Here is a 14,739-nt window from a genome sequence, read left to right as displayed (position 1 = left end):
ATTGTAAAGACAATGGTTTTGGTTTTTTTATGAAATACTATTCTGATAATGGGTTTAGGTTCAAATGGTGTTTTATTTTGCCTAATACAAGCCAGGATAAAATTCTAAGTGCTTAAAATTGTGGGATTTTATTTAACTGATGCTAGCAACTGATTTATTTTTATTTTTTTTTTAGAAGAGCACTGTCTGTATTAGCAATGAAAATGTGATTCTCACCTAAAGATGCATGATAAAGTGCTGTAATGTTAATTCTGGTCTTGCACTGATCTAATTAAGTGATTCAGTGGTACTTCTGGAAAGGATACTATGTGGGATGTGGTAGATTCTTTTTGTTACACTGTTAAGTCCTTGTTTTGAGTGACTACTGGAAATTTTTCTTGGCAGAATTTTAGATAGAATGGTTTGAATTGGAACAGACCTTTAAAGGTCATCTAGTCCAACCCTACCAAAATAAGCAGGAATATCTTCAACTAAATATGTGGTGCAAGTCTTTCCCATTTAGATTTGTACTTTTGTTTCAGTGAGCCCTTTTAAAAAATCAGGAGTACTTGAGCTTCACTGGTAATGGTTACAGGTGGAAAGTTGGCTTTTTTGTTAGGGTTGGGGGTGAGGGATCGTTCCTTTTCTTTAAAAATAAGATAGTAATTGTATATCAATGGAAGTTAGGAATATTTGTCAATATTGGGCACATCATCTCCAAAAGAAGTTGTAAGCAGGTTTATCTGGTTTTGGTACTTAAGAAGGATTTTTAGTGCATCTGTCTCTTGAGACTGGTCATGCTGATGGTCATTGGAGGAAATGGTGAAAAGTGTAGTGTTTATTCATGAGACATGATGAAATAACTCATAGCTCTTGTGGCTAAGTGAATTGATGAATAAAGCCATCTTAATAGCATGGGGTTTTATGAAAAGTTTAACCTCAATTCAAAATGAGAATATGATGGCTATGCTGCCTTGTAGATTACAAGAACTGGTTCACACTACTTCAGACTGTTTCCATAAGACAGAAAAAACCAGGACCATTTCTTCTTCCTGCAGCCCTGATCATCACAAATCATTGGAATAGTTCCTGAGTCAAATGTTGTAGCAGCAACTGCTGTGTAGATGAATTAAGAGGAAGTTGATGCAGGTGCTTTCTCCCTCAAATGTACAAATCCAGTAGGAGCAATTGGAGTATATGAACCTCTTGAAGTCACTTTGTTCCAAAACTGATAATGCACCAAGTTTCTTTAATGCAAGTCTCATTAAAGAAACATCACAGTAAAAATCTCTGGGATAGGAGTTATCATTCAGCCTAAAGAATCAGCTTTTGTATCAATTATGACTTAAGAACTCAAGAGATATCCTTTTTTCAAAGAAAGCAAATGAACAATGCAATGTACTATTGTTTTGAAAACTTCCTAAAGGTAGTTATGAACTCTGCACTTAAAGTACACTTCAGAGAGATGATTATTAAAAAAAAATACTATTATTTTTAACTGTACTATTGCTACCTTCCATCTTAAGAAATATTTCTAGCAACTTGAGCTGCTCATGGTGTAACCCCATATCAGCACTTCAGTGTTGATTCCCACTATGTCACTTGCAGCTCTTTGGTTTTTTTCTCAATACACTATCAGTGACTGAGTTGTTCTGCTTCCTCAAACAGAGTTAAAAAAAGAAGGGTAAACTACTAATAAGCATTTACAAAGTTGTGAGTAATAGAAGGCAACAGTGTTACAATAATTGTTTTCTGTAATTTTTCAGTTGAGGATTAATGATTGAGTAGTCTTCATTTTCAAAACTCCCTGTTGGCCTTTGCCAACTGAATGAGTATACAGAAGTTATAACTGAAATAGACATAGTAATCACTCAAACTGATTAAGTCTCGATTCTAGTATCAAAATAGAAAAAGAATATAAGGGATTTGGAGGAAGATTAAAGGTGACATAGGACTGACCTACATCTTGTTTTGATTGCAGTCTTAATTAAAAAATTAAAAATATTAAATGGATTTACATCACTAAGCATACTGAAATTTTTCTAGTTTGGGAAATTCTCATTGTAGAGAGAAATACAAATAGCAGGGTCCTATTTTTTTTTTTCTTTACTGACCAGTTTGCTCAAGTTACACAAGCCCAAATCCAAAATAATTAACTTAGTGGTAGCCTATCCCAGGCTAAGATTTCTGACTTTAGCAGACTCTGCTTCTCTAATAGAATTTTTTTTTTACCAAAAAAAAAAAAATTCCTTTGCTTAATCTGAAACCAATGAAGTTGAGGCCTTAATAAAATATACTAAAATATACTAGGAACCTTCTTTAAAAGTCCCTTTGTATTCTGAGGTCAATAATGGTAGTATACACTCTGAAACACCATGCTGTATAGGTATAAACATAAATAACAGCATGTCCACATATGACTACTAGAGAATGATGAGGGGAAATAAATGCAAATTATGTGGTTTTAAACTGTAAGCCATAGGCTGACAGATACTGCTGATTATTTCTGTGAAATTGATAATGAATTTACATGCACTTAAGAAGCTTTGAAAATAAATAATCATAGTACAAATGATGTTATGACTCTGCAGATCTTTAAAATACAGAAATATTTAACAACAAGCTGAAACATGGCTTGAATCTGAGTCACATTTCTGTTTTTGAGACATTTGTGACAGTATTATATGTGATCAGCTTCTTCTAATGCAAAAGTAGAGCTTGCATAGTTGTTGCCATTAAAAAGGTAACACAAAAAATTACATACCACAGATTGCTAATATCTTCATTTTTGTAATAGAAAACACTGTTTTCTGATAGCATAGAAGTATTAATTAAATTAATTAATTAATATAGAAGTATATATTAATATAGAAGTATTAATTTAATTAATTAATTAATTAAAAGCCCAGCAATTGGGCTTTCATTTAAGTCTATTAAATAATGTTCTTTATTCAGAATTGTTTTAGCTGGCTTTACTCTTTATGAGTTCTGAATATGTACCAAAGTAAATATAACAGGTCTTGATTTACAAGCACAAATAATAAAATATCTCTGCAATATTTTATACATTTAGGCACTGCTCAAACCATAAGCAAGCAAAGTAATTATTTTCAGGTATGTTCATATTTGGCTTTGAAACAGGAGTTTCATCATGGGACACATACTTCATCATGGGATCCTTCACCATACTCACAGTAAATATTGTTTCCTTCAGATCAAAGTTAAAAGGCCAAAAGAAACAGAAATTATTTTAAACTGCATGTTTTACTTTCAACATTTTCTTCCAGCCCATTTGCTTACGTGGATCCCTTGCATTGTAACATGGCCTATTTGTACCTTGAACTACTCAAAGACTCCCTCAACGAGTATGCATATGCAGCAGAACTAGCTGGCTTGAACTATGATCTCCAAAATACCATCTATGGGATGTATGTAAGTACCCAAATCAAGGAAGAGCTTAGAGCCTTAAAACTACTTCCACTCATCAACATTTTTATATTGATTTGATGGAAGGACTTTTATTTTCAAAATGGGTCCAAGGCTGTTACTCCTTTTGATCTTGGTGATTAACCATCCTTTCTTTAATTTGATTCTTAAGTTGAATTTTGTTCAAAGTCTTCAACAGTCTTTCCATTCATATTAAGCAAATTTTCTTCTTCATTTTTATACCATTCATTAAATTATTTAGTTGTAAGATTTATTCCTCCTTAAAAAAAGGAAAGAAAAAAGCAACCCTAATCCAAGCTTGTTTATTTCGGTGCACCTACTAAAAAGATTCTGACTGATGGGGTAGAAGACCCCCCCCCTTTCCATGTTATTAAATAAGTGGTACACTTCAGCTTTCCTATTTAAGAAATACTCATGAGGCTGCATATACATACTCTTCAGTCATGTTTCTTCATCCATTACTTCGTCACTGCTTGAGGTATCAAAGCATTTCTTTTGTTTTTCTTTTTGTTAGTCGCTACATTTATGCTGATCCTCTCCATTGCAACATGACATACCTGTTTATCAGGTTATTGAAGGATGATTTAAAAGAGTATACATATGCAGCACGCCTCTCAGGTTTGAGCTATGGCATTGCATCAGGAATGAATGCAATACTTGTAAGTAAGAAAAAATCGCAGGAGGAAATGAAGCAGCTTGGGACTTGTTAAGCTTGGAGAAAACATTTGACTTCTGCATTTTTAAATGAGATGGTTAATGTTTCTTTCCTTGCATATATCTCACGAATTAAAGGCAAAGCAAAACAGTGTATTTTAATCACTACTGATGACCTGTTTAGGATTGCAGTGTTTTGTGAACGTGTGTGCAGTGCAGTTGCTGCATTCTAGCACATATTTACTTGTTTGCATGGCAAACTTGAAAATACTGTTGCTGGTTTTTGTATAAAAAGATTAACCTTTCTATTGAATGAATCTCAACTTCACTATTTTCTGTTGTAATTCTCTAATTCTGCTGTAGTGAGCTGTGGAAATGGATTGTGCATGTGTTCATTAGAATGCAATGCTGGACATATACAACTTGTCCTTAGTGTTTATTTTTATTACATGTTTTGTAATAAATTTTGTAAAATTTTGTGCTGAAAAGACTTGATAAATACTTATATTATGATAAATGGCTACTTGTTGCCTAGTTTAGTCTATGAGATTTGTGATAGGAGATTTTAGTAGTCTTTCTTGAAGTTCTATTTAAAGTTTGTGTTAACCGTTCTTTTTATCCCTGGAGATATTCAAGGTGAGGCTCAACAAGGCTCTGAGCAACCTGATCTATTTGAGGATTACTGAAGTGGGGCTGGTCTAGATGACCTTTAGAGGTCCCTTCCAACCCAAACCATTCTATGATACCAAAATATATTTTCAAATTTCTTGTAAAAGTATTTTTCCAAAGCATCTTAGTAGGAGAGTATACTATATGTTGTCTTCATGTTTTCTGTATGAAAGAGACTGCTGCAATTTCATTTTTTTTAATCCAACACAAGCCTCATTTCCTGGTAACATTTATTTAACTTAGTGCAAACATGGTTGACTATTCTGTTTGAAAGGTTGCTGACATTGCCTTGGTCAGAGTTTAAAACAAAACAAAACAAAAACCAAAACAAAACAACAAAAAAGAAAAGGGGGTGGCGTATGTAGTTTTCTTCATTTTTAGTCACAGTTTAGAAATTTAGAATTATTTTAAAAAAAGATGTATTTTATGTTCTTCTACTGCAAATATGCTATTTTCACCTATTAAAAGAATTTTAGTCCATTTTGATATCTGGGAACTTCTAATATTCTTTTCTGTATTGTGAGTTTTATAGTCAATATGTTTAAGTGTACAATATTTATACTTAAAGCAAGGACAGATACCACAGTGCAAATAATCACCTATGCTGATAGTTGAACAGTTTAGGTTCTTGGGCTTATTTAGCATATCAGCCTTTGCCATAAGTCCATTTATGATAGCTTTTTTCTTCAAAGTCAATCAGTCATACACTTCAGAGTGTTTCAGCAACTATAGAATTAAAAAATTCTTCCCATGGAAAGCAAGAATTCACCTGTATGTTGGTTTCTGTCCTGAAATTTAGTTTTACACTTAATAATTAAGCTGTACAAATCCAATTATATTCCTGTTTCCAGATACCAAATTTTGAAGGTTTTTTCCCGTCAAAAAGACCTAATGGCTGTTTTCTTCAGACAAACTTACAGTAGCTTGGTGTAATCACATAGTAATTTCTAACTTTCTATATTATTTTTTTTAAAAACAAATTTATTTCGTGTGTGCTTTCAAAAATGTGTATGATCTCATTACCATTGTAAATTACGTTGTTGTGTCAGCCCAGCACCATCCTGGTTGTAAGTTGCGCTACTATTGACAGTACCTGTTTTCTTGTAGTACTGCTTACTTCTGCTTATGTAAAATATTTTTTGAGCAACAAGATAAACATGAAACAAGGTTAAATGTAGATTGGAGAGAATGTTTAAGAACGCTTGAATCTATATTTCATGACTGAAACAAGAAATCTAGAGTAAAACCTTTTCAGTGCGCCAAATGTACAGTGTACTGACTGGACTCAATACTTGTGGTCATTGAAAATCTGCATTCTGAGTACAATTTGCTTATATCAACATGTTTTTATGCTAATTTTCTGCATTTATAACTCCTGGGCAAATATGTGATAGCATAGCCACCAGTTAGTTATCATCTGACAGGTAAAAGGATTTTTTTTCAGAAGGAGTTAATGACAAATAGGGTTGAAGTCAGAGTAAGTGTTGGAAAGTGTATTGTAGATTGAATTATACAAAATATGGGTTATTACTTTGTTCTTTGATCTTCCACATTTAAAGGAAATTATGCACTTTTTCCATAGCTATCTGTAAAGGGTTATAATGACAAGCAACATATCTTGCTCAAGAAGATCATTGAGAAAATGGCTACTTTTGAGATTGATGAAAAAAGATTTGAAATTATCAAGGAAGCGGTAAGCTACATGAGAAATTTACATTTTGGAGTAATTTAAAATTGAATGCATTGACTTCAAATGAAACCATGGTTTGATTATCCATGGAAATGGAGTGAAATTCTATCTCACTGGGGCTTTGGAGGCTTTTTTCTTTTGTATGTTCTATGACCATGAGTTCCCTGGAATGTCTGTATTATATTCTTTAGTTAAAAGCAGTGGGCCCTGGAATCTTCTTTCAGTTGGTTTGTACTACAGTTGGGATTGCAACTTTATTTGATGGGAACAGAAATCTCGGGGGTGGGAGATGGATATCAACTTTATATCCTGTTTAAAATTTGGAAGGGCCTCAATAGCATGTAGCCATAAAATAAGAGAGAAAGGAAGTGTTGAAGATACATTCAGCATTTCTTCTCTTCAGATGTAAAGAGGAGCGCTGCTCCTGGGCCAGGATTCTTTGATACAAAAGTAATCAGCTGGTTAAGTACATGCTGACTTTAGGAAATCTAATTTGCTAAATTTAATAACTCATCTATGTATATAGAATACACATTGAATCAATTTTTTAGATCCTGATGTAAAATTATGAACAGTGATTACACTGTCTAAGCCAAACACCATACATAATTATTCTCCAGGTGTTTTCTTTAGATCAAGGGAGAAGTAAAACAAAAGAACTCAGTGAATTAGATATTGGCACTCAATAGCAGTGAATCATTGTGGAGGTATAAATCGGTACACAAGGATTAGACAAGTGTTGGGGAACAGACTGATTTGGCCCAGTTGGCAAAAAGTCTGATGTAGATGATAGCCACTCCACACTTGCTAAGGTTTTACATCAGTCCTCTGCTGCTGGTGATTTTTTAACAAGTAACTGTCCTGGAAAACACCAGTGCCATTCCTAAGTCATTACTGTTTAGTAGGAAATTCTAAGCGGGTGGATTTCATCCATGAGATGGATTTCATGAAATACCACTTGAATTAGTTTTGTGTGCCTAAAAAACTTTATTGTCAGGAAAGTTTTAACTCAGTTAAAATAATAACTCAGTCCACAGGTCTGTGAACAATCTGTTTTGGATTATTTTCTTTTAGTTTAAGATGTTTCCCTGATTGTCTTTACAGTTTTCTTGAGCTTTGTCTTTGTATTACACATGCTTTGTCATTTAATAGACTTTTGTTTTATGGGGCCCTTCATGTATGTAAAGTAAGGGCAAGCTGTAAAAAAGTCAAACCAGATGGAGAGACTGCAGTTTTTCCCCTCGTGTCTACACCTAAGAGATAAGGGAGATATTAGCTTCTGAATTCTGTTTGGAACAGATGGAAGGATGATGCATCCTCAGCAACTTCATGCTTGCTGTTTCTTATGCAGACATCCTGAACTGAGTTACAAAAACTGATCCCAGCTCTATTAGTTTGCACTTTCCAGTTCCTCTGGTAAAGAAAAAAGATTTTGCTTATTTTGTGAAGGTGCAGCTGGACTAGAAAGGAGTTTCTTTGGAGAAGCTCACTGATTCTTGTCTCATACCTGCTTTATCGAGGCAAACAATACAAAGAATTTCCCAGGTGCTCCTATATTTTTCTAACCCAGTCAGCCCTTGGAAGCAACTGAGAGAAAAATACCTTTCTGCTAGTGATAATTCCCTACCCACCATTGGATAGTCATCATAGAATGTGTACCCCCTGGGTAGACTTCATCCTAAATACCTAGGTCAAATTGCAGTAATGGAATTTCTAGTCATTAGATAGAAGCTTAGAAGGCCACATTTTTTTATTATGGCACTTTAATATATTTTTTTAACAGGTCTAAAAAGCAAGAAAGCGTTCTTATGTTTAGAAATAGCGTTCTGTAATTTGAATTTAATTATTTAATTTTTTTAGTACATGAGATCACTTAACAACTTCAGAGCTGAACAGCCTCACCAGCATGCGATGTATTATCTCCGACTCCTGATGACAGAAGTTGCTTGGACTAAAGATGAATTAAAAGAAGCACTAGATGGTAATGTAAACATATTTTTAATTTCTTTCTAACAGAAGATGACTTCTTACTAATGAAGGTACCTATTTTGAACTCTGTGCATTATTGAAGTGAAGCCCCTGCAGTGCCAGACCTGAGCTGATGCTGCTAGTTGTTGATGCCTCTGCACTTTCCCTTCAGTTTCTAGGTAGTGTAGTAGTTCAGGCAAAAGGCAAAATGGCAAAACTTACAGAAAGAAGTTCAGGCAAAACTTGAATGGTTATGTGGGTATGAGCCTGGAGATAATGAATCCAGTGCTTAACCAGCACTGGTATATGTAGGTCATTGCTTTTGTGATGACTACTGGATTTTGAAAAAGTAAGAGCTTTTGTTTTCCATGTATAAATTGTCTTTATAAGATTAATGCTATTATATTAATCATAAGAATGGCTGGAAATAGAATGCTGAAAAGGAATGCTGTCTGCTTTGTATTGCTGGAAATATGTTTGAAATACAGTGACTTTATGTGTGGTAGGTTTTTTCCCCTTTTCCTCTCTCACACTCAATGTGACCCTAATCTTTTGCAATATTAGTAAGCTATTCTGGATGCGAAAATAAAGACTAGAATTATACAAAAATAAAAAGTTCATTTGGAATCAGGAAAAAATATGAAAATTTTCTAGTGGTCAGTTACCTCTTTTAAGTGAGGGAAAGACTGATAAAACACAGTATAGGTTTTTCTGATTTAGTTTACAAATATGTTAGATATGTTTTTATGTATCACTGAATAACTGAGTGACCTCTTAATCATGATTGCATAAGTCTTCTCAAAACTTTTGTGAAATACAGCAGCTTATATTTGGTTTAGTAAATGACAAAATGAGAATTTCATAGATATAGTGATATAGTGTGGGTATTGTTGCAGTGTCAGAGGTTTAAAAATGGGATGAACACCTGATCAGTTCAAACATTTTTCCTCTCTTATTAAATTGTCTTGGTATGTTAAACTATATTTTTCATTATATATGAAAACTGCTTTGCAAAGGAAGGCTAGCTTAGAATGTCTGTGGGTGTGTATTCTGGGATATATTGCAAAAATATTTTTCTTGTTTGTTATAAAGATAATATCAAAGCCCCATATTTCAGTTGAGGGTTCTTTTTTAGTCTAGATGGTAAATGTACACTGGGCTTCTCAAGCATTATAAACTATGTGCTGCTTGTTTAGTTAATAACTAAGGCTTTATCTTGGAACACCACCTGAATGATTGCAACTGTTTTCTGTGGTGTATGAATGTTTGTTCAGCATGATTGGAAAGAAGGCTTTTAAAAATCCTTTTCTTGAAATCTGGGTCAGATGGTATGTGAATTCTAAGTAAAACAGACTATATGATGAGTGCTGCTATTTAGGCCTGGAAGATTTCCAGGTGCTGCATTTTGAAGAAGAGATTCACTTTTTGATGATGATAAGCTTCTCCTCCTCCAAAAAGTGCACCTTATTTAAAGATGAGTGAGGTACTTCTTAATATAAAAATGTATATAATTGATTTAACTGTCTAAATATCTATTCCAGATGTCACTCTTCCCCGCCTCAAGGCCTTTATAGCTCAGCTGTTGTCACGGTTACATATTGAAGCTCTTCTCCATGGCAATATAACAAAACAAGTTAGTATGATACTTTCTTTAATAAAAATATACATAAAAGCAGCATAAAAATAGAAGATGAAATGAATCTTAGATCTTAAAGCAGTTTTGTGAAACCTAATTTCAGTATTTGACTTTGTACTTCTTTATATTCTATGGGAGTATCATAGTGTCATTTTTCCACTTTAGATTTATTCATCTAAGAGCTGTCCTTGTAGTGCTCTCGGACCTTTAATAAAAAACAACTTATGATCTAATTACTTTAAAGTCAATAATGCATGTCATAAGTGTGATGTGATAAAACTGCATAAGGAATGATGGGCTGCAGATCCTGCTTTTCTATTAAAAATTTTCAGGCTAACTAGCAAAGATTTAAGAATCCACGATCTTTCCAAATGAAACACTTTATACAAAGCTAAACAGGAATGGTAGGCCATTAAAAAATATCAGCACTCTGTTATGTCTTTTTGGGAGTAAAAGTAAAAAAATGTGTGTTCTTTCTCCCATTAGGATAGTAACAACTTGTATTTGCATAGGTAAACTAACTAAGTATTTGATTCTATGTATTTGATTATATGTACGTAACTATGTACCTGTGCAATACCAGCTCTGTGAAACTTTCCTAGCAGGAGATATTACAGAGACTGAGATATTACAGAGATTTTAATCTGGATCCAAGATATTTTTGCAACTGCGATTGAATCAAAACTGACATACACATGTGACACTTTTTAGTGCTGAAAAAATTTTTAGTGAATCTGTACTTGAAAAATAAGACCTAGCTCCTTGAAAATCCCATTTCTTCTTGAATTAATTTCATTTTAAGATTTTTTTTTTTATTGTTAGTTTTGCTTGTTGTTTTTTTTACTGTTTCTTTCATTTATGTGCTGCAAGTGGATGAATAGTAAACTAATCCTATTCAGAACATGTCTGTGAACAATCCGTGTGAATCTTTTGTTTTAATACAGTGACCTGATTGGAAGAATGTATAGTATTTTTCTCTAACATTTCAGACTGTAAGACCTCAATTATTTTGTCTTTGATACTGCATAGTGGTTTTGGGGAGGTCTTGGATAGGGGCATTTGTTTACGTTTTCAGATTTTCACATGTTTTTAGTAAGATCACTTGTTCTGTGAATTTGTGTCAGTGTAGACTAAGAAATTTTGGCTTTCAGCCAAAACTACTATATTGCAAGTACTGTAATTTCCAGTATGCCAGCTAGAAGAACACATAATGCTTAACAGGTAAAGCTTTTGAAGTTAAGTTTTTTAGTTAATGATTTTTTTACCCACTACTTAATGATTTTAAAGTTAGAATTATTTTAATCCATAAAAAAAAGAAGTATCTTGGCAATGAGTCCTAATACAACCAGCACATCAATAGAATGTCTGAACTTACCCATTAATTTGTTGTCGTAAAATTCCATCTGATGAGGTGTCAAGCATGCATTGTAGGGAAAGAAAAAAAGCCCATTGAGCTATAATTTCAAAAGTTTTGGGGAGGAGTAGAAATTGCTAAGCCTGTAACAAGATAAATGTTGAAAGCCCTCACAAACCCCTCATACCTCAAGCTATTTCCTCTCATCTACTTAACCTCTACTGTCTTTTTGTTAAATTACAATATTCCTACTTTCTATTACTGTTTTTTTCTTTTCAATCAGTAATCAATAACAATAATAATTGGAAAGCCTTACCCTGCTGTTCGGTGCAGAATAACTAATGATCATTAAAAAATCCTCTTTTCTCTACCAGGCTGCATTAGGAATTATGCAGATGGTTGAGGACACTCTCATTGAGCACGCTCATACAAAGCCACTCCTTCCCAGTCAGCTAGTGAGATACAGAGAAGTGCAACTTCCTGACAGTAAGTTAAAGGGTTTATTTACAGTGTTTTAATTCAGATTAAATTGAGACTGTTAAATAAGGGCACTTGAAAAGTAATATTACTCAGTTGCTAGGAATTTGTTTCAAAATTAGACTCAAGTTATTTTAAAGTCTACATTTGAAAATGCAGTTAGGGTGTGGTTCTGTTAATAAAATTATCTACTTATATTTGATATGCCTGAAAATTAATTTGATTTAATTTTTAATTTGTATGTAAAGTGGGCTTATTGGGGGTAGGAAGTAGATCTTTAAGGTCCTTTCCAGCCCAAACCTTCCTATGATTCAATCCTAATTCACTCACTATCGTGTATAGAAATATGAGCCCTATCCCACTCTGCTACACCTAGTATACACGTTTGAATAAGCAACATTCTTTGATAATAATTAGCCATTCATGGTTAATTATTACTCAAAAGTGCTCAAAGAATTGAAAGATTGTCCTAAACAACTCTGTTTTGGAGAAAAATTACAGCCCTTACAAAAGTAACTTGGTTTTTATACTATGGATTCTTTTGGTCTCATAGTGTTTGTATATAACTTGACTTGTATTGTGCAAAAAATCTAATATATAAGAAAGGAGATTCAAGGAATTGCTGGGGGTTATACAAGAATGATGACATATGTAGCTATATAGCCCATATGTAGCACAATTACCCATAACTGATCATCAGCCTGTAGAAAGTGCTGTATACCAAAGGAGCTATTGATTTTAAATGCTGAATTATTTTTGATGTTCATAAATGTTTCTGAGAAATTGTATTTAGAAACTACACAACAGAGGCAATGCAGAGTTCCATCCCTGTTCCAAAAATGTTTCCTTGAGCAGCCAATTTCAATTTACTTGCTGATATGATGAATCAATGACATTTCAATGTGTTAAAGTATTTTCTTTACTTGTTCCACAGAAGTATGCTGTTAGTGGAAATTCTCTTAACAGTCTGAAACTATTTATTATAATTCCATTCCATAAGTGATAGAGCATTGCCATTTTAATTGTGGACAATCAGAATGTACATTTTCATGAATGTAAATGTTTCCACTTTGTCTTCTAGGAGGGTGGTTTGTCTATCAACAGAGAAATGAAGTTCATAACAATTGTGGTATTGAAATATATTACCAGACAGACATGCAGAGCACTTCTGAGAATATGTTTTTGGAGCTCTTTTGTCAAATTATCTCAGAACCATGTTTCAATACACTGCGCACCAAGGAACAATTAGGTGAGTTTTCACATGGTGATTGTGTCTGTATACACACACTTGTGTATTTACAGAAGGCATTATGAGGTGTTCTTTGTCTGCTTAGTGAATGCCATTTAAAGGGCACTTGGTAAATCACTTTAACTGCTGGGGACTCAAAGGAATGTTACTGCACACATACTCTAAATTGAGAAGAATCAATCCACAGTGTTGAAGATAAATCTGAAATATCTGAAACCAACTCTGGCTTAAAAAAAAGTTTAATCACTGTACAGAAAACTATCATGAATTTTTACAAAGAGATTCTGAAATTTAATCTGTTCTTTAAGAATCAGTTGTAGTACTTTGATCTTTTCTGCTTGTGATGCTTCTTCCAGGTGCACCTAATGATTCACAAGTCTTAACTTAGGAATACTGCTGCATGGGTCATAGAAAATTGCCATTCTTAATGCATTTCAAGCCTTTTAAGTATACAGCCTTTCACCCTTAAGTACAAGTAATTGTTAGGTGAAGCAGTTACACTGACAAATGGTAAGGTTATTCCAAACAGGATAACATGGAGTGACAGTCTTTGCATGACAGCTTGCATGCTTGAAATACTGATGAGGAAGAATACAGTTTTTCTAAAGGTGAAAGGATGGTTTTGTTAGTTTTCACTTAAAATTTTACCTGTGACCAGATGACTTCCAAAATAAATACCAGTGATCAAATTCTCCAGGGTTTACCTTTGAACAGGAAAATAAAACATTAAAGATTGGTCAGGTAAATTAGAAGCTTTTAAAAGAGTTTAGGCATAACAAACTCAAAATTACATTTTAAACAGCTCTAAATTATGAAATCCTAGAATTAGAAATGTTGTAACTTAGAATTTGGGGATGATAGAAGAGGTACTAAACACAGGTTAGTGTTATTTCCTTAAAGGAAAGAGAAGAGCAGGAAAACTACAGATCAGTCAGCGTAATTCTAATTCCTGGAAAACACAGAATAACTTACCAAAACCATTCTAAATTCATGGAAGATAAATTATCTTTAGTTAATACAATACTAAGCTAGGAGAGGCTGCAAGCGTGTGGGAAGAGAGATTTAGAATTCAAAACTCATTTGACATTTTGGAAACACGAATGAAGAAGTGATTGGGAAGGAACAGTTTGGCAGGAATAATCAATGGCACAGATACAAGCTAGAAGGCTTGGTGGCAGTTATGTAGAAAACAATCTACAGGTTACAGTGGATTAGAAGGAGAGCATAAATCAGCAGTATCATTCTGCTGTGTAAAACACTGGGATATATAAATGGAAACTTCTAAGATACACAGGCAATAAAACACCTGTATTATTCAGGGAAGAATACTGTACTCGGTTTTAATATGAGCATTAAGAAGTTATAGCAATAAAACAATATTTAAAAGATGGAAATATGATAGACGTGATCTTAAAAGAGGCCAAGAAGACTGGGAGAAGACTTAGGTGTTAGATAAGCAAAAGCTGCAAGAAAAAGGGAAGAGATATTTTCTTTGTATCTAATTGTTAAGATGAGAAATAGTGGTCTTACACTACATCAAAGAGAATTCAGATTAGATGTTATGAAAAAATAATAATAGGTTCCTAATGTTGAGTCTAATGAAACACTGGAGTACA

At 33.6% G+C, this 14,739-nt stretch overlaps 1 protein-coding gene across 5 annotated transcripts in view; it reads left to right on the top strand.

The window, feature by feature from the left end:
• Positions 1-14,739, top strand: part of IDE (insulin degrading enzyme) — a 58,231-nt gene that overhangs the window by 33,547 nt on the left and 9,945 nt on the right. For 3 of the 5 annotated variants that reach the window (XM_071748661.1, XM_071748663.1, XM_071748660.1), the window contains exons 15-20: positions 3,267-3,411; positions 6,332-6,442; positions 8,300-8,420; positions 9,949-10,040; positions 11,772-11,883; positions 12,956-13,123. In XM_071748661.1, coding sequence (XP_071604762.1) covers positions 3,267-3,411; positions 6,332-6,442; positions 8,300-8,420; positions 9,949-10,040; positions 11,772-11,883; positions 12,956-13,123 — 749 coding nt within the window. Of the gene's footprint in view, positions 1-3,266; positions 3,412-3,940; positions 4,086-6,331; positions 6,443-8,299; positions 8,421-9,948; positions 10,041-11,771; positions 11,884-12,955; positions 13,124-14,739 lie in introns of all 5 variants that reach the window. The other 2 variants (XM_071748662.1, XM_071748659.1) reach the window with 1 other exon arrangement.

This window comes from Heliangelus exortis, chromosome 7, assembly GCF_036169615.1.
Source record: "Heliangelus exortis chromosome 7, bHelExo1.hap1, whole genome shotgun sequence".
NCBI lineage: Eukaryota > Metazoa > Chordata > Aves > Apodiformes > Trochilidae > Heliangelus > Heliangelus exortis.
The sequence above is the reverse complement of the archived record's forward strand: the minus strand, read 5'-3'. Positions and strand labels throughout refer to the sequence as shown.